The sequence below is a fragment of the Balaenoptera ricei genome, chromosome 8, assembly GCF_028023285.1.
Source record: "Balaenoptera ricei isolate mBalRic1 chromosome 8, mBalRic1.hap2, whole genome shotgun sequence".
NCBI lineage: Eukaryota > Metazoa > Chordata > Mammalia > Artiodactyla > Balaenopteridae > Balaenoptera > Balaenoptera ricei.
This window is the reverse complement of record NC_082646.1, coordinates 9,392,621-9,417,604: the sequence shown is the minus strand read 5'-3', so window position 1 is coordinate 9,417,604 and position 24,984 is coordinate 9,392,621. Positions and strand designations below refer to the sequence as shown.

General features: G+C 53.9%; 1 protein-coding gene across 4 annotated transcripts in view; it reads left to right on the top strand.

Moving 5' to 3' along the window:
- The window catches only part of GRAMD1B (GRAM domain containing 1B), a 176,322-nt gene extending 154,021 nt beyond the window's left edge, over window positions 1-22,301 (top strand). For 2 of the 4 annotated variants that reach the window (XM_059930169.1, XM_059930168.1), the window contains 12 exons: window positions 2,030-2,145; window positions 3,968-4,124; window positions 5,202-5,391; window positions 7,049-7,192; window positions 8,151-8,269; window positions 8,539-8,681; window positions 10,680-10,783; window positions 11,417-11,620; window positions 12,636-12,726; window positions 16,486-16,593; window positions 16,912-17,029; window positions 19,560-22,301. In XM_059930169.1, the coding sequence (XP_059786152.1) occupies window positions 2,030-2,145; window positions 3,968-4,124; window positions 5,202-5,391; window positions 7,049-7,192; window positions 8,151-8,269; window positions 8,539-8,681; window positions 10,680-10,783; window positions 11,417-11,620; window positions 12,636-12,726; window positions 16,486-16,593; window positions 16,912-17,029; window positions 19,560-19,649 (1,584 nt within the window). In that variant the 3' untranslated portion in view covers window positions 19,650-22,301. Of the gene's footprint in view, window positions 1-2,029; window positions 2,146-3,967; window positions 4,125-5,201; window positions 5,392-7,048; window positions 7,193-8,150; window positions 8,270-8,538; window positions 8,705-10,679; window positions 10,784-11,416; window positions 11,621-12,635; window positions 12,727-16,485; window positions 16,594-16,911; window positions 17,030-19,559 lie in introns of those variants that run through there. The other 2 variants (XM_059930170.1, XR_009504546.1) reach the window with 2 other exon arrangements.
- Window positions 22,302-24,984: the final 2,683 nt, after the last annotated feature.

The following is a 24,984-nucleotide window of genomic DNA, read 5'->3' as shown; positions in this document are numbered from 1 at the left end:
TCTAGCCCAAACTTAGTACTGTCTAAAGAAAATTGAATAGATTTGTTATTTAGAGTTTCTTCTAACCTGAAAGTCTGTAGCCTTCGTATAAATCCTGGTAACTTACTTTGAGTTGATCGTCTACCTTTATTAGCCATGGATAATGGTAAAATGAGAATGTGTTTGAGTCTCCATTGGCAGGTCTGAATTTTCAGCTCACAACCGCTGTCATTTCTAACTTAAGACAGAGGGTCATCCATATGGTTCGCAAAAACTCTCACAAAATCACATCAGAATTCTGCCTGACGAGCAGGGTCTGCTTTTTGTGCTTGTCCTGGCCGTGGTCAGACAAGCTGAGCCTGGTGGGGCTGGTCAGGGAAGGCTGCGTGGAGCAGGTGAATTGTGGAGAAGGGGAGGGCGTGGATTGGCAGGGACGCAAATGCGTCCCGGGCAGGGTGGATGGTGTACGTAAAGGCCGCTGGGAGGAGGGAGGAGGTAGGAGGTCCAGGTACAGAAGCAGGTGCCTCCCTCTGGCACTGGGTCGGGGGGGGCGGCCAGCACAGAGAGCTGCCACCCCAGACCCTTCCGGGCCACAGACAGCCCGGACTATGCCATTCTGGGCAGTTCTCCTTAGCCGGGAACCCGGCGACCTGGCTCATGGCATCCTGCCAGCTGCGTGCTTCTTAAGCCGTACCTCAAAAGGATGGGGTCAGAGAAAGCTCAAACTCCTTATCAAATCCGTTGCTGGGAACATTCTTTAAGTTTGATTTTCTTTTTTCTTTTTTCATATAAATTTATTTATTTATTTATTTTTGGCTGCATTGGGTCTTTGTTGCTATGCGCAGGCTTCTCTAGTTGCGGCGAGCGGGGGCTACTCTTCGTTGCGGTGCGAGGGCTTCTCACTGTGGCGGCTTCTCTTTGTTGCAGAGCACAGGCTCTAGGCAGGCGGGCTTCAGTAGTTGTGGCACGCGGGCTCTAGAGCGCAGGCTCTGTAGTTGTGGTGCACGGGCTTAGTTGCTCCGTGGCATGTGGGATCTTCCCGGACCAGGGCTCGAACCCGTGTCCCCCTGCATTGGCAGGCGGATTCTTCACCACTGCACCACCGGGAAGTCCCTGCTTATGTTTTTCTTAATGCTTCTCTTTCTCACATACTTATCCCTCCCACCTTCTCTCCCTCCTCCCAACCCAGGACTCATCCATGGTCTCCACCTTTGACCTTCATTCTTTGACATACTGTTGCCTCTTTTCCAAAACTCTGAACCTCAACAAGAGCTAACTTTTCTTAGGACAGTGCTTTTGAGGAGGACATGTAGACACCCAGTGAAATGAGAAAAACTGTTTATGGAACTAATACATAGAACCGTAGGCAGACTGATTGTAATTCAGAATAAAGAAGGAAGTATTCAAGTAGTGAAGAGAGGGCTGGGTGCAGTGACCTTTGAGGCCCCTGAAACTGTGAGAACGTAGACTTCTTTCCAAGCACAGGAACTGCCCAACTGTGGAATGGGCCACCTTTGAGGTCACACCTCATTCTTGGACCTGATCCATCTTGGATCAGGTCCGTCAGGACCTGCGTGGCCACTGTGAGTATAAGGAGGTTTCTGCAGCGTGGGCGAGACTGGCCCAGGGGCCTCTGGTGCTCATTCTGAGTCCAAGTCAGAAGCTCTGTGATCACTTTGGCCCCAGAGGAGTTTTGGTTTGTGCCGCTTAATGCCGGGCCTCACCCACAGGAGCAAGAGGCGGGCGGTTGCCATCCTCAAGGGCCTGTTGGTCCCACTGTGCAAACCTGAGTTGAGGGAACAGGCCAGGCTCCTGGCTTTACTAAAAGCCATATCCTTCGGGGGAAGATGGGCGTCTTGCTGAGATCCGGAGAGGAGGGAAGAGCAGGGGGTGGGGTTGTCATGGAGGCGCTGCCCTCTACTTAGTCCAGCCCAGGTGGGTGGAGTTTGGCTTCTCCTACCCTTGAGAGAGTCCAGCTCAATTCAGTGCCTCTGTGGAGAGTGGGGTCCTGAGGAAGGGAGGGTCAGAGCCTGTCTGCTGTCCCCTGCAGCCCCTGTGCCCCAAGGAGCTCTGGCACTTCGTTCACCAGTGCTACGGGAATGAGCTGGGCCTGACCAGCGATGACGAGGACTACGTGCCCCCTGATGACGACTTCAACACGATGGGGTGAGCGAGGCAGAGGGCAGGAGGCTGCCCGGGAAGCCTTTGCAGAGGGGTGAGGGCGGCTGGGGAACGGCGTCCAAGTAAGGCCCTGGGGCAGTGAGGGAGGCCCCGCGAAGGCCCTCCCAGGCAGAGGGAGGGGAAGCGGCAGCTGGGCCAGCGAGCAAAGGGCAGGTGGCAAAGGGCAGGTGGGAAGCGGGGAGGTCGGGCTGGACTCTGAGGGCCGCTGGGTCAGCGTGATGATTGGCTTTTCCTCAGAGGGGGATGAGAAGCCAGGGAAGGCTTCGAATAGATGATTGATGAGATCTGACGTAACCCTTTAACCTCACCCTGGCTCCTGGGTTGAAGATAGAGTGAAGGGGAACCAGGGCAGACTGGCTAAGAGGCTGCTGAATAATTTAGGTCATTTAGATGAGAGGTGATGGTGGTTTGGACCAGGAAGGTAGCAGTAGAAACAGCAGTAAGTGGTTAGTTTCTGAATATATTTGGAAGATAGAACCAGACGTATTTTGAAGGATTTGCTGATGGGTCAGAAAGGATCCAAAGGTGGCTTTAAAGGTTTACCAGCAGGAAGGATAGAGTTGTTCTGAACTGAGATGGACAATACTATAAGCAGAGCAGATGTGGGGGAACATCAGGAGCTTGATTTTAGGCAGGTTGGGTTTGAGATGACTGTTAGCCACGTGGAGATGTCACATAAGCATCTGTGTGTATGAGTGTGGAGTTCACCGGGAGGTCTGGGCTAGGGACATAACCTTGGGGGTTACTAGTGGCTGAGACCACCAGGTGACCGAATGAACATGAGAAGAAGCTCAGGGACTGGGCCTGGGAACACTCAACAAGAGAAAGAGGCAGCAAAAGAAATCACAAAAGAACATTCAGTGAGGTAGGAGGAACGCTAGGAGGGTTTTCGTATCCTGGAAGCCAAGGGAAGGATGTTGTGAGGAGAAGGGGCTGTCGCTGTACCACGTGCTGTTGACAGGCTAAGACAGATGGGACTGCAGAGTGATACAATATGCTTGAGGTTGGAAGGTAGAGGCTTGGTGGTCATGTGAGAGGCAAGAGGAATAGACAGCAAGGAAAGAACGTCAAACGCGTGGTGCGTAGCCCAGGGCTCAGGTACCACTTCTGACACTTAATAGTAGTATCACTTAGCCTCTGTGAATATCTACTTGATTATCTCTAAAACGCATGGAATGATTTACTCAGAGTTGTTATGCATCCAGATGAGGTAACATGTAAAGTATAAGTTAGATGCTGATGGCGACGGTGATGATGATTTCTCCCTTGGGGGAGGCTCCGATGGCATCCCTGAAGTGTCCGCAGAAGGGCACCTGCCTGTATCTCGAGGAGGGTTTTCCCTCGGGTGTGCAATGCAGAGAAGCTTGCTAGTCATGATCCAGAATCTGGGCAGTGCCCCCGAAGGGCACTCACGTCCAGAGTCCTGTCCTGGTCACTGTGGGAAATCAGATGTATGCTCGGAGCCCGGATGTTTGATTCACATGGTCAGGTTGGGGTGGGATGGGAAGCCAATGGAAAAAGAAAGTTTAAGACAAACAGTTTTCGTATTTAGGTAGGGATAAGTCTAAGGAGGGTGCCTAGAAAAGGTGAGTTTGGGGACAGAATTTTACCACGGGGAGGGGGTGTCAGGTGGGAAGGAGGTTTTAGGAGAGCAGTTCGGGGGCAGCTAGAGGTTTGAGGAAGGTCATGCACAAAGCAAAGAAGCAGGAAAGCCCATAGTTTGGGATGGATCAATGGGTGTGAGTTTCTTGTGGGTCGGCCGTCTTGGCCACTGAGGCTGACGTGGGTTCACGTTGTCCCTTTTCAGCTACTGTGAGGAGATCCCTGTAGAGGAGAATGAAGTGAATGACAGCTCTTCCAAAAGCAGCATAGAGACCAAGCCGGATGCCAGTCCACAGCTGCCCAAGAAGTCCATCACCAACAGCACACTGACGTCCACGGGGAGCAGCGAAGCGCCCGTCTCGGTACGGGCAGGGAGCCCTTTGCTTCCACCCAATCCGGCGGCAGTGTTTCCCAGCCTTGTTGACTCCACGGGACCCCAACCTGGGGAGCAGGTAGAGGGGAGGTTGGTTACACTGTGGTCGGTTTATGCAGGGAGGCGTCCTGGAGCAGAGGCACTCTCTCCATTCAGATGAGTGTAGAATCCAGAGCTGGGTTCTTGGTGCTTCGGGTACCAGATTTTGTTTGGCTTCGGAGCAGATGAGAGCCATTTCAAGTCCACTGTGTGAGCTTTGCTCTTGGTGGGCTGCTGTGATCCGCCCACTGGTGGAGAACTATTCCAGGTCTTTTTTTTTCACTGCCTCGATCTAAAGTCAAAGTTGTACATGAATAGAGGACTGCAGAACTGCTATCTGTTCATTCATTCTGTAAATCGTGATGGAGCTCCTAGTGTCGACACTCTGGTTTATTTTCCTGCTGTGCTAGACTTTGCAGAAGAGACAGAAATGTGTAAGAAGGACTCTGTCCTCTGGGACTCGGTTATAGAGGGGATAGAAGCTTGGTGAGGGAAGTGTCGGGGTGTGAGCTGGCAGGTAGAAGAAAGGGTTCCCAGAAAAGAGAGCCTTGTATTCCAGTGGCTTAGGGGTCAGACCACTTGGCCTTAGAATGAAAGCATCATGCATATGATGCCTAGTCCCCATTTTCTGTCTCTGAGGTTGACTTTAAAATGTAAAGAGTTGTACCCATTCCCTCCCAGGGCTAATGGGAGAATGAATCAAAAACTGCTTAGGAAGCCTTTTGAGCCTCTCAGAAAACAGGGCACTAGTTGGAGGCAGGCCCACGTTGTTACAGGACGGTGGAGGCCTGGCCCCAGGAGAGGAGTTGGACTATGGAGCTGGCTCTGCCCACGTGTGGGGCTTGGTGTCAGGAGAAGGGCAGGGCCCTGTGCTGTGTTCTGTCCTCCCCGGCAGAGCTGGGGAGACCCCTGACCCCCACAGCCCAGCCCCTGAGCGGCTGCGTTCTGAACGTGCGGGCTCCCGCGGCCAGCTCTCTGACTTCCTCTTGGAGAGCAGGCCAGGCTGACCGCTCTGTCTCCGCCCCAGTTTGACGGCCTGCCCCTGGAGGAGGAGGTGCTGGAGGGCGACGGGTCCCTGGAGAAGGAGCTCGCCATCGACAGCGTCATCGGGGAGAAGATTGAGATCATCGCGCCCGTGAACTCCCCTTCGCTAGACTTCAACGACAACGAGGACATCCCCACCGAGCTCAGTGACTCTTCCGACACCCACGATGAAGGTGGGCGTCTGACAGCGGGGGCAGAATGGCACTTCCTGTCTCCAAACATTTTGAAGGCTTAACGGATGTTCCCATATGGAGACTGGAGTCAGTCTGGGTTCCTGGCGGAAGGGTGGGTGGGTAAAACAGCTCTTTTAAAAAAGGTGCACTTGTTATTGGCAAACATCCCTTTTTTCAGGTACTCACCGTAGTATCCTTGTCGTTTCATATTTGTCTTTTTCTTTTTTTTTTTTTTTCAGTTTTTTTTTTCAAACATCTTTCTTGGAGTATGATTGCTTTACAGTGTTGTGTTAGGTTGTCTGCCATTTAGTCTGTCACTCCACGTGCCCCCTGTTGGCACCGGCGTGCCCTGCAGCTCTGCCCCTCACAGTGTGTACGCGTATACGCCACAAGCGAAGTGCCAGGCAGCTGGCCCTGGAAACACATTTTAACAGACACTTGCTTTGGTGGCTCCAGCATGGGGATTTCGGACCTAGACTGTTGCCTGGTCAGACAGACTGAGGAGACTGCCCTTCTGTCGCATACCCCTAAGTGGGTGGCTTCTTACTTCCCTCCTGCGTAGGGCTGGCGTCTAGCCCTCCCTCGGGAACACGCTGCCTCTGACATTCCAGGGCGAGAGGCCGGATCCCCAGTGTTCACGGGTATGGTTGATGGCTTACCTCCTTTGAGTTGGTGGTGGGTTCTGACTGGCAAGGCTGTGCAGACAGTGCTCACTCACCCATCTGTGGACGGTCTCCTGTGAGTCACCGGTGGGGCTTTCTCACCTGCGGTGGGCTTGCCCACTGCCACCTAGGGTGCAGGGTCGGTGCAAAGGACTGCGCAGGTGGGCACTGCCTAAGAACCGGGGTGCCGTCACGTAAACTGAGAAGTGAGTATCCCCCGAGCTGTGCTCCACGGTCCTGATCCTGCACAGTCATGGGCACGGACCCTCCAGGATGCTCGTGAACTCCTCCCTGGCCTTCTCAGGGTCACAGGGATGCCAGAAATGGCAGCGTTCTGCTTGAGATCAGATAACAGCCCCTGCAGGTGCAGTAATTAGGGCCTGTGGGGTGCCGAGGGCTCAAGAAGAATGCTGGGGTTTGAGCAACTCACCCGTACTCAGAAACTCTCTCCTGTAGAAAATTAAATTTTTTGAAGGGGGTATAGGCTGCCTTATGGAAGGAGAGCAGACCTTGCGCAGAGATCACAGCCCTGCAGACCAGACCAGCCTCAGAAGCTTTTGTAAAAACAGATTCATCAGCGTCCCTGGACACACCGGTGCCATGGGTTGCAATGACATTTGCTGTCAATTGTGGTTTAACTTACAGACTCTTGATAACGCATCCTCTGGGTTCTGGCAAGCCCAGGAAGTAGTCATTTATTTAAACTTTGGTCTAAGATCACTTTAATTAGGAAGGCTTGAGAGTGTAAAGGCAAATAGCACATTCCCAAATTCTTTGTAAAGCTAGAGTCTGTAGCATGCATGCCCGCTGAGGAAGGAGGCCGACTGACACAAAGCCACGAACGGCGGAGGCCAGGGCCCCGCTGCCCCACTCCGCGGCCTCCTTTGAGCCTTGGTGGCCGTTCCCACATTAGCCACGGAGACATAAGTGCTCTGGGGTGGGTGACCCTGGGGTCTCCCTCACCTTCCCTGTCTCCCTCCTCATCCTCTCTGCAGGGGAGGTCCAGGCCTTCTACGAGGACCTGAGTGGCCGGCAGTACGTGAACGAAGTCTTCAACTTCAGCGTGGACAAGCTGTACGACCTCCTGTTCACCGACTCGCCCTTCCAGCGGGACTTCATGGAGCAGCGACGCTTCTCAGGTCCGTCCCTCCCGGGGCTGGTGCCTCCCACCCCTTCCCTCTGTGTCCACTCTCCCCTCCTCCCAAGCGCCCTCCTTTTCCAGGCCGCCTGATGGCCCGGGGCGCCCCCTCTCTGGCCTCACGCGGTGCCAGAGCTCCTCGGGGCCCTGCCGGCTACTCCTCCCCGTGCCACTGCGGCTGTACGCTCGCCCTCGGTGCCCAGACCCTCGGTGCCGGGCCCCAAAGGCTCGGCGGCGAACAGGACCCACCAGGGCTCACCGTCTAGTAGAGGGTAGCAGCTACCATGTCCTGTCGGCATGTGCTGTCCACCAGGCGCATTACACTGTCTCGTTCAGTCCTCCCGTCTGCCCTGTGTGCCAGGATTGTGAGCCCCACGGTACCACTGAGGACGCTGCAACTCAGACCATTGTTAGACGCCCGAGGTCATGCAGCTAATAGGAAGGGGCCCAGCTGGGATTCAAACCTCAAGCTCTCAGAGTTGATGCTTTGCACCTGTGTGCTCCTTGCCCCTGCTTGGCCGCACCGCAGGGACCAGCAGGGCTGCTCGGGGTCCGAGTCTGCGGAAGAGCCCTTGGGCATCGGCGAAGCCCTCTGCCAGGAGGAGGGGCGAGCCGAGGGCACGGGGAGGTTGTGCCTCGGAGCAGAGGACTTGGTCCCAAGGATCCCAGGCCCTCATCACAGTAACCCCAGTGTTGCCAGCTGCCCCGTAGGTGGCCCCAGAACAATCAGCATTCTGGAGCCCTGTGTAGGATTTCGGCCGTGCTACAATGAGCTTCTTTCTGCTTTGACGCCCCCTCCTCTCACCCTCCTCCCCCGGCCCTCAGGCTCCCGTTGGCTTCCTGTTGGGGGCCAGTCGGCAGTCAGTACAGTCAAGAGAAGGTCACTGGAGGGGACGTTCAGATGTGGGGATGGCGCACCTCTCTCCCTCCCTCATCCCATGACTCCTCTTTCCCCTCAGATATCATCTTCCACCCGTGGAAGAAGGAAGACAGTGGAAACCAGAGCCGAGTGATTCTTTACACCATCACCCTTACCAACCCTCTGGCTCCCAAAACTGCCACTGTCAGGGAGACACAGGTGAGCCCCGGGCAGAGGCCAGTAAGGGCGGGCTGGAAAAGCCTCTGTTCTGTCATGGAGGATTCAGGAGAGACGTCAGGAAGGAGTGTCTGGGTGACAGTGTTGTTTAGCCCTGACACGGCGGCATTTGACATGCTTAGATGCTGCCACTTCTTGTGGTTCCGGGTCCCCGTTCAGAAGTTGGGGGTGGGCTGGGGAGATGAGGAAGGAGGTGCTTTTCCCGTCTTGCTTCTCGTCAGCCTCGTGCCACGACCCTCTCCTCCCCACAGACCATGTACAAGGCGAGCCAGGAGAGCGAGTGCTACGTGGTCGACGCCGAGGTCCTCACGCACGACGTGCCATATCACGACTACTTCTACACCATCAACCGCTACACTCTCACCCGCGTGGCCCGGAACAAGAGTCGACTCAGGTGCTGTCTCTACGGCCGAGCGGGTGCGGAGCAAGTTCCTTGTGCACCTGGGGGAGCCGCAGCAGAAAGCGTGGACGTGCCCCTGGGGAGGAGGGGAGGCCGGGTGTGCTGGCCGCTGCCTCAGCCTTTGTTCTGTCTGCTCGCTGGAGCCTCCGAGACCCCCCCCCCCGCCCCGTGCTGACCGTTCTTGCTTCTCTCCACCACGCGTTCCCTTCACCCCTCTGTGCGTCTCTGTAGTAGAACTTTCACAAGCACTGCTTTTTAGTGATTGTCTGCAGTTTATAAAATACTGTGTAGGTACTTCACCTCCAAGAACTGGATTCTTTAGAATAACCCAAGGAGGTGGGTTTATCCTCACTTTTCAGATGAGAAAGCTGAGGGTCATACAAGTTAAGTAACTTTTCCAAGAGTCAAAAGTGTTGAAACCCAGGTCTTAGAAAAGCAAATCTCTGCCCCTCCCACCCTGCTGGGTGCTGGGTGCTGGGTGCTGGGCGTATTGCGAGTTCCCACGCGTGCGTCTCCCTGATGGTGGCAGCTCCGGCCACCTTGGCCAGCGGGAGTCCCAGCCCACACACCACTGCATTCCCAGCACCCAGCACGGGGCCTGCACACAGTAGAGTCAGAAAAGGTTGACTCAATGATTAGTTAGACGCTGTTTGTGGCTCGAGTCCTGACCTGGGCACTATGACGTGCCTTCAAGGAAGGAAGAAATTTAGACCCTAACATTCCACGAAGCTTGTAGTCTGACCGAAAAGCCAAGACACACACCCATTTGAAAACAACCGATCGTGTGCCTGTACCTTAGACCCAGTTCTTCTGGTTATATGGAGCAGAAGTTCACTCACATTGTTCAAATAAAATAGGAGTTTGGTGAAAGGCTGCGAGAGGTCTCTGGGGAATCAGGAAGATCTGAATACCCACACCTTGAAAAGGGCCTGAAGCTTTCTCACCTTTGAAACATTTTTTTTGGTTTCGGTGCTTCTCTCTGAGCAACTCCTCGTCCCTCCCTCCCCCCCTCCTCCTCCCTCCTTCCCTCTCTCCCTCCCTTCCTTTTCTCCTCCCGCCCCCACCCCCTCCCCTCTCTCTTCTCCCCGCTGCCCCACTGTCCCTCCCCTGCAGCATCTGTGTTCCTCGCTTCCAGCTTCCTTGGAGGGTCTTCCAGTTGGATGTCCCTTCCGTCCAGCTCACGCAGAGGTAGTTGGTTGACCCCAGACAGACCTTCACAGAGAGGTGCCCACCCTCAATCCAGGGAAGAGTTGCTGGGTGGGGATGGGGTGGCCGTGGACACACACACGTCGGGCCGGGGCTGGGAGTGAGGTCCCTTCTTCCTCCTGAGGGCAGAGCAGGGAGCCTTGAGCGTGGGGAGCGTAAACTGGGAGCATCTAGTAACCGATGGAAGCGCAGCTTCAGGAGAGGCAGAGCAGTGTGACCGTGCAGGAGCGGAGGGAGGTGACGCTGCAGGGACGGGGCAGCGGAGGCGCCCACGACGGGGAGAGAGTGCTGGGGACAGAGCCGGAGCTGGCGAGGTCCCAGGGAGGGTGGGGGGGCAGGGGCCAGGCCAGGAGCTGACGAAGCTCTTAAAGGTGGACGCCATGAAGCCCGAGAGCCTGCCCTGGGCTAAAAGTCGCTGGAGAAGGAGAAAAGGGCCCTGGGGCCGACAGGCTGCCCGCCGTCCGGAGCCCTCCTGGGAGGAGGCCGAGTGGCATCGTGAGCGAGCTCTGGGCTTGGAGTCAGACCCCTTCTTGCTAGTCTTTGGTCTGCTTACAAATTCTAAGACTCAGTTTTCTCTTCTGTGAAGTGAGGGTAAATCCACTAGCTTCACCTACCCCAAGGGGTGGCCAGGGAGATCAGGTGATGTGGATGTGAAGGGGCTCTTTTAACTTGTAAAGGGCAGCACAGATGTGAAGCTGCTGCGGCCTTAAACCTGAAGTTTCCTTTTCCCAGCAGAGGAGGGTCCGCCCAGCACACGGCTGATCTTGTCTGTGGCTTGTTTCTCAGGGTCTCCACAGAGCTGCGCTATCGAAAACAGCCCTGGGGGCTGGTGAAAACGTTCATCGAGAAGAACTTCTGGAGTGGGCTGGAGGACTACTTCCGCCACTTGGGTGAGCACCGTCGCTGGTGCTGGGTGAACCCCGTCACTGGTGCTGGGTGAACCGTCGCACTGTCACCGTTCAGGGAGTGAGAGGCATGGGGCACGGGGAGAGACGGGGCAGTGAGCGGGCTTCACGGGGTCCCTGAGTCTGCCCCAGAAATGGGTACAAAGTTCAGCACGTATGTGAACATACGCACGTTCAAGAGATTCTGCCTGTAACCTTTATGAGATCGTTATCATGAAGGGATCCATGATCCCCCCCCCCAAAATGAGCCTGAGATCCAGGCACACTGGTGGTGATTCTGTTATGAGAAGGAAGTAGCCTGTGAAGGCGTCCATTGGGAAACGTGACGTGCCCCAGATTGCATACGTGAGGGTGCATGTTGGGAGCCTTTGTCTCTACACACTGTTGAACAACCCAGAGAGGGCTTTGGGCTGGGCTGGGTCCCAGGAGTATTTCCTGGGGCTCATGGGCATCCCTGAGGGACCCCCGCCCTCCCAGGCAACATCTCAGAGTACAGTAGGGGAAAATGGTCCCCTTAGAGAAGGTTCGGCTAGGAGTAGACAGCTGCTTCTGGAGGCCAGCGTGCTGGGTTGGAGGGAGGGGCAGATGTCCTCTGATGGGGCCTTTTGACCCTGACAGAGAGCGAGCTGACCAAAACGGAGAGCACCTACCTGGCTGAGCTGCACAGACAGTCTCCCAAGGAGAAGGCCAGTAAGCCCCCGTCGGTGCGGAGGAGGAAGCGTCCCCATGCCCACCTGCGGGTGCCCCACCTGGAGGAGGCCATGAGCCCCGTGACCACGCCCACCGATGAAGATGTGGGCCACAGGATCAAGCACGTGGCAGGTGTGCGCCGGGCGGGGGCCGGGGAGGCGTGGCTCAGGGCTGTGGGCGGGAGCTGCGTGCCTACGCCAGGCACGCAGGCGTGCTCAGTTTGCAGTGTGGGGTGGACTGCGTATAATTGGCTCACGACTCATTAAATCTGAGGCTCCGGATGCTCCACCATTTCCCTTTGCCCTTAAGCTCCTCGGCCCCTGCTCAACCCCGCCGTGTGCTCTGCTGAACAGAAGTTGCCTTTGGGTTTCTGCCTCCGTGTTCCCTGAGCTCCGAGGCTCCCTGCTTGCCTGGCCTCGAGCCTGCAGCTTCCGAGCGCTTGGGACGCGCCCCAGGGAGAAGCGGAGCTCAGGCCCAGGGTTACCTCATGACGCAAAGGTCAGGGAGTGCGAGGCAGGCCCCTCCTCGGCCCCTGCCAGGCAGGGGGGCTCCCTCCTCCCATCCAGCCGTTCACAACCTCCCGTCTTTGCTCGGTCGCCGAAACGTGCAGCAAGGGATTTTCAGGCTGTGCTCGGCACTTCCCCGGATGTTCATCAGATCTGGATGGGGCAGGGGACGAGGAGGAGGAGGGTGCCAGCCTTCCTTGTCCCTCGCCTGGCTTCAGCCAGAGCACTCCCGTGTTGTTCATGAGTTTTACATACAGGACTCCTGGCTAACTTTGCATTCGAACAAACTGGCCCTCAGTGGATTACATGACTTGCTCAACGTCACATGGCCAGTTATGGGTAAAGCCAGAGCTGAAAGCTGTCTCTGGTCCCCGCCCAGTGCTGTTTCCCTTCCACGGCTGCAGGTCGCTGTGTCCTGCCTCTGCATGTCCTAGCTACAGAGGTCAGGTGACTTTCTCATTTGTTCGGTCACTTTCCTGTCCCCCTCGCCCTCGAGGAGCTTCCCTTCCCCGAGGGCCGGGTCCACGTCTCACATCGTTGCCGCGACAGCGTCACGGGCAGTTCTGCGCGTGACCAGCATCACGTCGGTCGTTGGTGGCCTGGCGGGCCACGTGGTGACAGCCTCTTCCTTCTCCCCACAGGTTCCACGCAGACACGGCACATCCCCGAGGACGGCCCCAATGGCTTCCACCTGCAGAGTGTGTCCAAGCTGCTGCTGGTTATCAGCTGTGTGTAAGGGACTCCGGCTCTCCTCCCCAGCCCTGCCCCGGCCGCCTTCCTTTCTCGCCTGCCACTTCCTTTCTCTCCTGCCACCTCCTCCCCGTCTGTCTTCCTCAGGCATCCAGACACCCTCGCTGCTGCCCTGGTTTTTGCTTTCTCCTCTAGTGCCTCTCCAGATCGGTTGCTCTGTCTGTCCTTCCTTGCCTCTTTGCTGCTCTTTCTCTGTTTCACTCAGCACTTACTGTATGCTGGGCCTTCAGGATTCAGAAGAAAATGCTGCCTGCAGCATTCATGCCCTTCAGGAGCTCAGTTTCAAGTGGGTCAAACAGACAGGAAATTCACAGTTGCTACACTGTTGGATAAATGCTAACATAGAGATGCCACAGAGCATTTTAGGAGCCCATTCATTTGTTTGTGACAGACGTTCTGGGTGTCTGCTCTGTGCCAGGCGTCGGGACTGTGCACTTACGGGGCCCACCGTTTGGCAGGGCGGCCAGACACAATCGATGACTAGAGCCCAGGAAAAGTGTATGCTTATTTTAATATAAGCAATGTATAATCACTGCCATAGTGCTGTAAAGCTGTGGGCTCAGTAACTTGCACAGAAAGATGCTGGGCCAGGGAGAAAGTTCGTTGAAAAAAATGAGGGTGTCAGATGGGAAGACAAGCTTTCTGAAGTGTGAGCCCAGAGCCTGCTCAGGACTTGTGTAAACCTTGAGCAGGAACAGCTTGGGCAGCTAAGTACAGACAGCTCTTCCGCCTGGTTGGGCCCACCGCCTGACCGCCCAGCCCTTCCTGCCTGGGCTGTGCTGTGAGACGTGGCGGCACGGCTTGGGGGGCTCAGGAGCTGCCCAGACGCTGGCTCTACCAGGTGTGCACCAGGCATTAGCCTGTGCGTAGCTCTGTCCTGCTTCCGTGACTCCCGCCCCACCCCCAGCCCTTCCTGCCTTCACTAAAGCATTTTTCAGGATTGCAGAAGCAGGTCCACAGCTCTGCCCACAGGAATCTGGGAAGGAAGTCCTGGACTGACATGGTTGGATTTGCACTTAAAAAAAAAAAAAATCACTCTGACGGCAGTATGGCGCATGGGTGGTGCATGGGCTAGACAAGAACGGGCTAGAGGCAGTGGGGGCCAACAGGAGTAAACGGCAGTGATCTCGGCAGGAGGGGCTGTCACGCTGAGATGAGGGCCTCCTGGGGCTGAGAGGGCCCAGAAGGTGAAGGCTCGTTACACCTGGTTATGGAGCGAAGGAAGAGGACTTCCTGATCTGCGTGCCTGTAGATGGTTGTGTCATGGACAGAAACCTGGAACTTAGAGGAAAGTTGTCACAGAAGATGCTGTCAGGTCCCGATGTCTCTGAGCTGCCATAGATTGTTCAGGCGGATGTGACAGATAGATATTTCTTGATGTGGACCTGGAGCTTAGGAGGGAAGTTTAGGCTGCAGTTGCAGATTTAGTTGTCGGTAGCGTTAAAGTCATGGTGGGAATGAGATGATCATCGGAGGAGAGTGTGGAGCGTGAGAAAGGAAATGGGCTGAGGACAGACCTGGGGACCACGTACGGAGAGGGGCCTTTGAGGGTCACGAGGGGGGCTCTTTTGCTAACCTTACCTGAATATGTAACATAAAAGTAGATGCAAAAGTCTTCTGACTATGGCATAAGAAGCCAACATATTTTTACAAAATTAAATACAAAGACAACTGTAAAACCAGTAGAATTCACGTTTAGCAGCATCATTTTAATGTGATTCATGCCATTGTTAAAACTAAATCTCTGATGTTGGTTTTGGTCAACAGAAAACTCTAACCTTGGGTTAGTTCTGCTTAAGCTCTCTCTGTGTTTTGTCATTATTTAGTAGAGAAGGCCAGTGCCTGAGTAAATTGTATAGCATATTAACAAACGTTGGCGCTTTGTTAGTTTAGGATAATTGGGCCTCGTCATTCAACCCTAGAAGGTCCAGGCGGTGGGTCTGCTCCCAGCCTGTGAGTGGAACCTTCTGGTACAGTGCAGATTGCCCTGCGTCTTAGAGGCCCCGGCTGCCATAAGCCTGCCCTGTGGTGACCCCAGCCTCCTACCTCTTCTCTGTTTAGACCACCCCCAAGCCTTCACTTGGGAAGCAGGCAGGGGTGTCCCTTGACCTCCACTGAGCACAGACAGGACTGTAAACACAAACCCAAACGCAAGTACTAAGATTGTGTGCAGCACACCCTGAGGAAGCGGCCTTCAGGTGGTCCAGGCGTACTGATGCAATTAAAGGTGGTATCATTGAAATTCAATACAACATTTAGACGTTCTCGTGGAAAACTCAGAGAGCCCCAAGAACACAACAGAGTAGCCCCAGGGATTTGCAGCTGCTGCTTTAAGGAATGCCGCTGTCCATAGTGCTGGAAGCCCAGGTGAGGAACGCAGTAACACACACCACATGCACCACACACCACACGCACCACACACCACACACCACATGCAGCACACACTTTGAAAGGTCAGAGGCGTAGTATAGGTTTTCTTTCTTTGTTGGTCTTTTTTCCATCTATTTGTTTTATCTTCCCATTTTTGTCATTCTTTTTCCTGTGTGTCTGTACTTCCTCCTTTAATGAAAATAACTGCTCCTTGTGGAGGGCTTCACATACATTCCTTCCATGCACATAACAACCTCAGCAGGGTAGGTATTATTATCCTGTTGAGGGTACTGGGTTTCAGTGAAGCTAGGAAACTTGATTGAAAGTTGAGATGTTTAAGTAGTGAGCCAGGCTTTGTACCCAGTTCTGCGTGTCTGCGTCCTCTCTTTCCCGGAGCGTTCATCTCTCCATCCCATGAACCTCTGTTATAAAATGATCTTTAGGCCACTGGGGCCAAGAGAAGAGAATTTCCACAGGCCTCAGTGACTCTTCATCATTCCCCACTGGGTCCTCCGGCCCCTGGTTTTCCTGACACCTCCCTGACTCTGAGCAGTTCCAGCCCATCCCTGAGAAGCCTCGGCTGGTCCTCGTGCCCCGTGCAGGGCTGTGGCAGGTGCACGGAGGAGACGGCAGCTCTCGGGCAGTTGTGCTAACATCTGGGAGGCGTATCAGGGGCAGAGCTGGGAATCCCACTGGAATTCCTCCCCCGGTTTGGGTTTGTAGGAGGAACCTTGTCTCCACTGATCACCCTTGAAGTGCTAAGAGTCTCTTTACAGTTGGTCCCCGCCCAGCGCCCCCACCTTCCTGCTAGATGCCCCCATCCTGCTGTGTCTCTGCTCCTGGCATTTCATTGTCACGGACACTCACTTTCTCTCTGCCTCGGGTTGAGCGCGGCTTTCCCCTTCCCCACACGAGCCTGTTTCTAACCTCTGCCTCCTCCCCGTTTGTCTTCCTTGCTCCCATTGGGGTCTGTTTCAGATGCTGGCTCTATGATTGCTTCTTTTACCCCCTCATCTCTTTTCCTCTCCATCTTACCTCTTTTCCTCTCCATCTTACCTCGCTTCCCCCAGCACCTGGGTGTCTGGGTGACTTGTATGTCTCTCCTTTCTGATGCGTTCACCCCACACACCTCTCCACGGCCCTTTCCTGGCCCCTCCAGATGACACTGCTTCCCTCTCTCTCTCTCTTTCTCTCTCCCCCCTCCCCCCGCTTGCTGCATCCCTCTGGCTCACTTCATCACTCACCGCGATGCTTCAGGTGACCCGGTGGTCAAGGGCACGGCCGCTGGGGAGGGGAGCCTGGCTCTGCGAGGGCGGGCGCTCTCCCAGATCCCGTCTCATGGCTCCTGCTTCCCCCTTGTCTCCTCCTTAGTCTGGTGCTGCTGGTCATCCTCAACGTGATGCTCTTCTACAAGCTCTGGATGTTGGAATATACCACCCAGACCCTCACTGCCTGGCAGGGTCTGCGGCTCCAGGAAAGGTAATCCTGGCCTCTCCCCCTTGCTCCCACCTTCACCCCAGCCAGTACTGTGTCCCGGCTCCTGCTTCCCAGTCTCCTTGGGACGGCCCTGCTGCCCTTGGCGGGGGGATAACCCTTTGGGATGAGTCCCTAGGCAGGCTCTGAAAACTGTCCCTGTAGTTTCAGTCTGCTTCTGATTTGGGGCACAGGGGAACCAGGGCACTGAGCAAGGGACAGAGCACTCTGATGTGGCTCTCTGTCCCTCAGGGGTCTGGGCGCATAGGAAAGTCGACGGGCCATAACTCCAGCTGCTGGGGTACCCCTTCTTCTACCCCGCAGGTTACCCCAGTCTCAGACAGAGTGGGCCCAGCTCTTAGAGTCCCAGCAAAAGTACCACGATACCGAGCTCCAAAAATGGAGGGAGATCATCAAATCCTCGGTGATGCTTCTTGACCAGGTGAGATGCCCCCACCGTCCCTCCTGGCCCTGGTCTTATGGAGATGGGACTTCTACCCTGTGCTCTGAGGAGAGCGCCATCTCCATCACTGTCCACCAGATGCCCTCCTCCCATTCGTTCTTCCCCCAGGCCATCCATTGTTCTAATTTTAAAGCCATCCTTGAGTGAGCTGTTGGAGACACCCGTGTATTTCCCAAAATTATATCAGTGAAAGAACACACTGGATTTGCAGTAGGAAAACTGTAGGTTAGATGGAAGGAGAGCTAATTTATTTTCTTGGTAACCCATAGCCATCTGACAGGCCTTGAAAGAGATAGCCCCCTTTTTGCAGAGATTTATCTTCCCAGAGGGCGTGTCTTTCTAATTCCTTTTGACGTGTGCTCCCCTCCCCCACCTCCTGCCCTCAAAACATGCACACAACACCCAACGCCCAGGCCATGGCTCCTCCTCAGGGGCTGTGCTGAGAGTCTGGGAAGATGGCTGGTACTGTGTCTCCTTTTCATAACGTCTTCTTCCTGGTACAGTTTTCTTTCTGAAAAACTAGATGCGTCTATTTAAGAAAGTCTTTCTGGGGCAAAATCAATAGTTAGCTTCATTTTATCAGACTGAGGTGGAATCCTAATCTTGCCACTGACTAGTTTTGTGACCTCAAGCAAGGGATTTAGTATTAGAGACCTTCGGTTTCTTCATTTATAAAATTGGAATTATAATCATTGCTTTGTGAAATTGCTGTCACATTTGATCTGATGGCCCATGGGAGGCACTCATTAATATTCAACTTTATTTCCCCTTCATGGTTTGGTCTCTTCGCTCAAAATTAAGGAGAGAGAATTTTAATGCAGCTATCACGATCCAGTTTAATGGGTTTAGAGTATCACGCATAACATTGGAGCCACATTTAAGGAGGGCATTTTTTTTTAACCAAAGGAGGGCAGACAGCACAGCAAGGAGTTTGGAAGCTCTGGCCTATCAGGAAGGCTTGACAGAATTAAAGATGTGCTCAGGAGCAGGGAAGACTGGGGTGGGTGAGCAGCACAGGACAGTCTTCAGACGTTGGGGTCTAACATCTAGAAGAAGGGTTACACTGCTTGTGAACCTCCAGGGGACTGAACCAGGGCCAGAAGTTACAGGGAATCGGATTTCTGAGTCATCAGCGAAAAGCAGACTCCTTACGGGTAGAGCAGTCCAGCAATGGAATGGGCTACTTCGAAGGACTGAAAGTGCTCAGAGGGTGATGCGATGATGTGGGGTGAGGGACTTTTGAATTAAAGGCGGGGGCAGTTGGACTGGATGACCCGGTCCCCTTCCAGCTGTGGAATTCTATTTGGGGTGGGTCTCCTTCAGAAGGAGCTTGGGGCAGGCAGACCCGTAGCCTCGTAGACTCGACTCTGCAAGCATTAAGATCGGTGTCTCGTTCTGTTCCCTTGATTTTGTTTTTCATTTTTCTTTTCCCCCTTTTTTAGGGGTTGGGGGGGGGGCGTGCCACGCTGTATGGCTTGTGGGATCTTAGTTCCCCGACCAGGGATTGAACCCAGGTCCTGGCAGTGAAAGTGCCGTAGTCCTAACCACTGGACCGCCAGGGAATTCCCATCGTTCTGTTCCCTTTAAAAGAACATTAATGGGCCCCTCATCCCTCCTGATATCGAAGAACTAAAGAGAAGAAAGTGATGGATTAGGCAGAGAGATCAGAGGTTCTCAAAATCCATAACTGTTTACCCGTGAACCGTTAACCGTCCTGTGTTAACAAGGCAGCTTTCCTAGAACCAGGGTAAGATTCTACCGCTGGAATTGCCCCGTGTAAACTCCATCCCGTGATGTGGGATGTATCTGTTTCTTAAAGAAGGTTAAGAAATTCCATTAAGATTCAGTTAATTCAGTGATATGGGAACAGCTAGGAGCCTACTCGGTTTTCTGCTTGGCACCCGGGGTGTATAAGGGAAGGATAAGACAGTGCAGTCCCAACACAGCTGAAACAAAGCCGTTAAAGATGACTGCAGCACAGAGCCCTAGTGAGGGGTCCACGAAAGGCCAGGAGAGGGAGAGATGGCTGTGAGCCAGAGAAAGTCTGGATCTGTTCTTGGCCTTGATAGTAGGTGGGTGAGGTTGAATGGGCAAGAGAGAAGAGTCCGAGCTGGGGGAACATTGTGGCAAAGGTACCAAGGGAGGAGGACAGAGTATTCAGGATCACTGGGAAACCAAGCTGAGTGAGTAGAAGACCGGTCAGTGGCATCGGACGCAGGTCCTGATAGCAATGGAACCTTCCAGAGAATTCTTAATTCAGTGAAGCAAGGACCACAAATCACTGAGACACAGCACTCCTTATCCCAGGGGTTCCCAGTGCTCGATCGGCTGTCCCCCTTCAGCCTGAGACCGTGTCCCTTGAGAACCACCCTTGTTTCAGGAGCCTGCTCCCTTTAGCTCCCTTGGCCTGGCGGGGGACCTGCCATACATGGGTGTGGTGGGTGCTGCTGAGTGGAGAAGCCCACTGAGGGCACAAACCCGGGCTGGGGCGGGCTTCCCTGTCTTACAGATGAAGGACTCGCTCATCAATCTTCAGAACGGCATCAGGGCCCGTGACTACACGTCAGAAAGTGAAGAGAAGAGGAACCGCTATCACTGACCAGGCAGGAGCGGGGGCAGCTGCAGGAGGCCTGTGCAATACGTGTACATAGACCATATAAATATATATGTATAAATAGAGAGAGAATATAAATATATATATTATATACAGATTTTAAAAAGAGATAATGCCTATGTACCAGGGAGAAGGAGCGGGACCGCCCCCCTGTGCTGGCCGGCGGCGGGGCCGAGGAGGGCAGGGACCACCTCTCAGCACCGACCTCCCCTGACCCTCCTCCTCCCCATCCTCTCGTCCCCACCCTTTCCCTCGCTGGCCATTCTTGGCTCTGAGAAGGGAAACGTTGAGCCAAAGTTATGCCTGTGAAGACCCTGGGGTCGTGAAAAGAAGTCTCAAGGGGGCATTGCTTAAGGTGCTTCATTCCCTAATCCCCTTTTGATTTGTTTCCAAAATAAACAAGAATCTTTTTTTCCCTACCCAACACTTCCCCAAGTGTTCTCTTGGGAGCAAGGAAGCATCAAAAGCAGGAGCACAAGCTAAACTCTACCATGTGAGGCCGCCCCCTGCACGTGGCCCGCGCACCATGAGCCGGGTGCAGAGGACCGCGGGACAGCTGGGGAGGCCCCGGAGGGATTGGGCTTTGTAGCCGCAGGCTCCTGAGGGCTTGTGTTCTGAAGGGTGTTCTCCTCCATCACCCCCTGTACCTTCCTCTACCCTGCGTGGGGTGTGGACCCAATAAGGGCTGGGGATTTCTTACTTTCCCACCCTCCCCCCCACCCCTTCTCTCTGGTCTTTTCCCAGGCTGGATCTGGGTGAAGTGTCACTTTTTAGTGCCTAAAGCCCTATTTTTCCTCTGTGCCCTAAGAGCACATTGTTTATTCATCAGGGTGGAGCATTTTTGATCTTGTTAAACCTCTTTTAGCGATTGTAAGCAAGTCAGCTCTGTGGCTCTAACCCCTTCCCTTTGAGCTGTCATTTGATTTCTAGGATGAATCAGGGTGTCCTAGGGCCTCCAGGGTTTGAGAGAGTGAATGCACTAGCCATGGAAGAATTGTAGGGTCTAACCACAGAACTACTGTGAGTCATGAGCACCAATATCCAAGCACTCTTTGGCGGCCAGCCTCATTTCCTCTCAGCGAGGAACCAGCTTAGTCAAGGGAGACAACCGTCTGAGACACTTTGCACATGAAAGAAGACCTAAGCCTTGGAGGGAATGGATTTGGCAAAGGTGCGTAGGTTTGGGCAGGAAAAAGCCAGATCGAGTCTACCCCACAGAGGGCCATTCCAAACCCTGTTTCTGAGAGTTGGGAGTGGAAGTTCTGGCAGAGAGAGCAACCAGCGCCTTCTCTGGTCTCTGGCCCCAGAGAGGTATGAGATCACTACAGAGTAGAAAGAAGACCATGGGTTAGGAAAGTGAGCCATCTAGGGCCTTTCGGGGGTTGGCTCACAGAACTGATGGCCCATCTGGGCATGCTTACCGTCCTTCACACACTAACTACTATCTCTCCCTGTGATGACCCAAGGAATCCTGCCAGCCCCAGGCAGAGCTTGTAGAGATTCTTGATCAGGAAAGGATTAAACCAGTTTGGCAAGGAGAGCTCTTCCAGATTGCTTGTTCTAGTGGACCTCTTGGTGGAAGGGACAGAGGAAAGGAAGGTAGATTTGATCACTGATCTAGCCCAAAAGAAGACCATGTTGTATTCTCTGGGACTGGCCTGGGCATCCCACTTTAGCGATTAAAGAAAGTTTTTGACTCTTCAGTCTGTCTGAGAAGAGGGCCTCATTATTGCCCTAAGGGCAGGATGAGAAGACAGAAAGATACACACCCAGGCCATCCCCCGCAGGGGGAGTAGGATGAGATGGATGATTCCATAATGGTCATCTAGAATTGTTGATATCCCTTCTTTAGAAAAGGAGATATGAGCAAATGGAGTTGAATGTAATCCTTGTGAAGTGTGCATATGCCCACAGGCCAGCGGCTCAAGATCATTTCTGTCCCTGTCCGGGACTTTGAATGGGAGACCCTGGTGAGGGTCAGGGTTCATGGGCCCTGAGCCAAAGAAGGAGAAACAGTGCAGACTGCTAGGAATTTTCCGGTTGGAGTAGCCAGAAGTCAAAATTATTCCCCGAAACTTTTGAAAGGAAAGGACAAATGATAAATTCTCTAATTTATTCCATACGTAATTATTTATTTAAATTATTCACTTATTAAAGGTACCATATTGGGACCTTTGGGATGACTTTAAAAGGACTCTTTGCTGGGAATAAAGTGGTGTAGTGGGCCTGGCTACGCAGAATTGTTCGGCTTTTGCTTCACCTCTCAGGCCCCTCTCAGGGAGGAGTAGGTGACAGGGAGGGATGTCCAAGGAACCCTCTTGATTTCTGGGGTTTTGAACCCGGGAGACAGTGTGTACACATGGGAAGCATCTCTTGGCCTGCCTCATTTCTAAGAATCACGGATCGTTTGTGGGAGCTTTCTAGTCTAGTAATTTTTTGATTTTCAAACCAGGAGAAAACCAACAGCTGTGTTCACTACCAAACAGAAGCTTTTCCCCTTTATTCAGGAACCTGTCAAAGAGAAGGGTCCTTGCCCTAGCAGCTCAGTCTGGGAGTGAAACACACAAATAACATTGTAACTCATGGCTGGCAACCCTGGGTTGTAAGGGAGCATTAAAACCACCATTTCTTATGTTATTTCTTCCAACCAGGGCATTTTTTTGTTTTGTTTTCTTTGTTGTTGTTGTTTGGTTTTTTTCACATAAGAACTCAGTCTTATAGGAGTCTTTCTGCGAGGATTCATGTGGTGAGACATTTGAGAGCTTGCACTCAGTTTCAAAGATTTTGCCGTTTCTAGACAGGTGAGAACAGCGGCGGGTCTGCACTCTACTCCTGCTGACTGGGGGGAATTGACGGGACTGGTGTTGGGAGAGGCCAGTCATGTCTGTAACTCTCTCCTTTCCCCCATCCCCCTCCCTGGGACAAAGGGATAACATTCCAGGACAGCAAGATCAGCAACTTGGAGCTCTCTGGAAGGGCAGTGAGCTGAGGGGTTCAGGGGACCTGGGCCTGAGTCCTGGCTCTGCTGTTGGGCAGGTCACACCCCCCCACACACAGCCCCGGTCTCTGAGCCTCTGGAGCCTCATCTGTAACAGGAGGGGCTTGAGCTAGACTGTCCCTAAGGTGGGTTCTAGCTTTGACATGATCTTGGAGGCTGGGTCAGAGACTGGCGAGGCTGGGCTTTCTCAAACTTGGAAGGTGCCCTGCCAGGAGAGGACAAGCCTTCTGGACTAGAGCCTCCCTGGCGTTTAGATGAGTCGTAGGGCAGAGTCTGGGTTCCCAGGAAATCCAGGGCAGTTAAATCTTCTTTACGCGCTAGGAGGGGCAGGGAGGTCCAGTGAGAGGCGGGTGGGGGAGGGAGAGGGAGAAAGATGAAGCTTGCTGTATTGCTTGGTGTTAACCTAGGAGGGTGTTTCTTCCTTTGTTGGCCTAGTCTTACTTTGGGAAGGGTCCTTTTGGACTTTCTCTAAGCTGGGAAGAGGAGGATGGTGGCAAGAAGGACACCGTCTTGGATTAAGCTCATCTTCGTCCCTGGGCTGTGAAGCCTTCCATCCATCTATCCATCCTCCCTCCTCCTGGCTAGAGCAAACGGTGGAGAGAAGTCATTCCTGCTTCTACCACCTCTCTCTTGTCTCCAACTTTGTTGGGGTTTGGATTAAGTGTGAAGCTTTGGCTAAAATCCTTGGGTTGCCTTAGAGCGCTGACACTAAGAACTTGGGATTACAAGGAAGGGGGAGGACCAAGAAAGCGCAAGAGGAATGCTTTGATAGAAGTGGATTCTCTCCATTGCCCTGTCTGTGACCCAAGCTTGACCATGTCCATACGTTTGCAGGCAGCATGTCTAGGGTGAAGTCTTGGAGGAGGGATTAGGGAGAGAATCTTTCTGGTCTGTGTGGTCTCAGAAGAAACCTTTCTGCGCCATAACCATGCTGCGCCTTTAGCTCTTCAGGGCAGCCAAGGCCAGCCCTTCCTCCCTAGGGGCCCCCAGGAGAAATAGCACTCCCCTCTCTTCCCCCAGGTGGTAGGGCACCCCCTGACTCCACCTGCCCACTCCAGTAGGAAGCTTGAGAACCTCTCTTCCTGACTCTCTCCTCCTCCGACCTTCATCTCTAGGCTGTGGGACAATCATCCCATCCACCACGTAACATCCTCGACCCTCATCCCCCAGCTTCCAGCAGGCTGGCCCCACTCCCCTCCACCTCTAGGTTTTCTTCCAGAAGATGCATTTTTGGGTCCGAGAGGAGCACTTTCTGGAAGGCCATCTTTGAGCGGCCCTGCTTGCCTGATGTGGAGCAGGAATTTGCCCACGGTGTAGAGAGCTGGCCCCGCCTCCCCACCTCTCTGCCCACCTTGTTACCTCACTCCTGCTCCAGCCGTGGCTGTGATGGACCCAGCCAGCTCCCTGTTTTGGCGTTCCGGGGGAAGCTCGGGGGTCTGGGCCATCGTCTTCTGTTGCGACTTGAGGTCCTCAGCAGGCCTGGAAGCCTGGACCGGAGCCTTGGCTGCTGGCGAGAAGCACCTTGCCTGCCAAGAGGAGTTGATGCCAGGCGAGGTACCCGACACGTGAAGGCATTAAAGAACATTGTCACCTCTGCCCCTTGGCCCTCCTTGCTTCTCTCAACACGATGAGACACTGCAGAAGCAAAAAAATGGTGGCCTCTGCTCCAGGCAAGACAGCTGGCTGTGTCTGGGGAGTTGGCCCTGGGCTTGGGTGCCACGCACGGAGATGGCATAGTAAAAGCAAGCATTTTTGCCAACAACAGTGTGTGGCTCCCCACATTTCTCTCTCCTGCACTCTAGGGCCAGACCACTCTCTGCATGGACCAGATCATCTTCCCAAACCCATGGTGCTTTCCCCCCGACTCAACCTAGACTCCAAGGTGGGGAGGGATGGGTCCGAGGCCATTGCGGCCCCTGGAGAATCCTGACATGGGGGTGGGGGGTGGGGTGAGCCAGAGGGAGCATCCCCAACCCCTGCCCTGGGCCATATACGGGAAAGAACACAGGTTGATTGCAATTGAGTTGTCTGGCCATCTGTATTTGGAGCTATAACTGTACTTTGCCTGGCGCTGTGCGCAAGGTCTAAAAACTTAACTGCTAGTACCTAGAGACAAACAAGGCTTCCCGGTCAAATCTTAATGTAAAGTAGCTAGAGCCATGGAAGTACAGTATGAATTAAAAGAAAAAAAGTATTGAACTACATATAATAAACGGTGTGTGTGTTCATTGCTTGATTCGTTAGTCCTCATTGTCCCAGATGGATTTGGTCTTCCCAGGTGTGATCACAGCAAGCCCTGAAGGCGTGTGTTCATTCACAGGC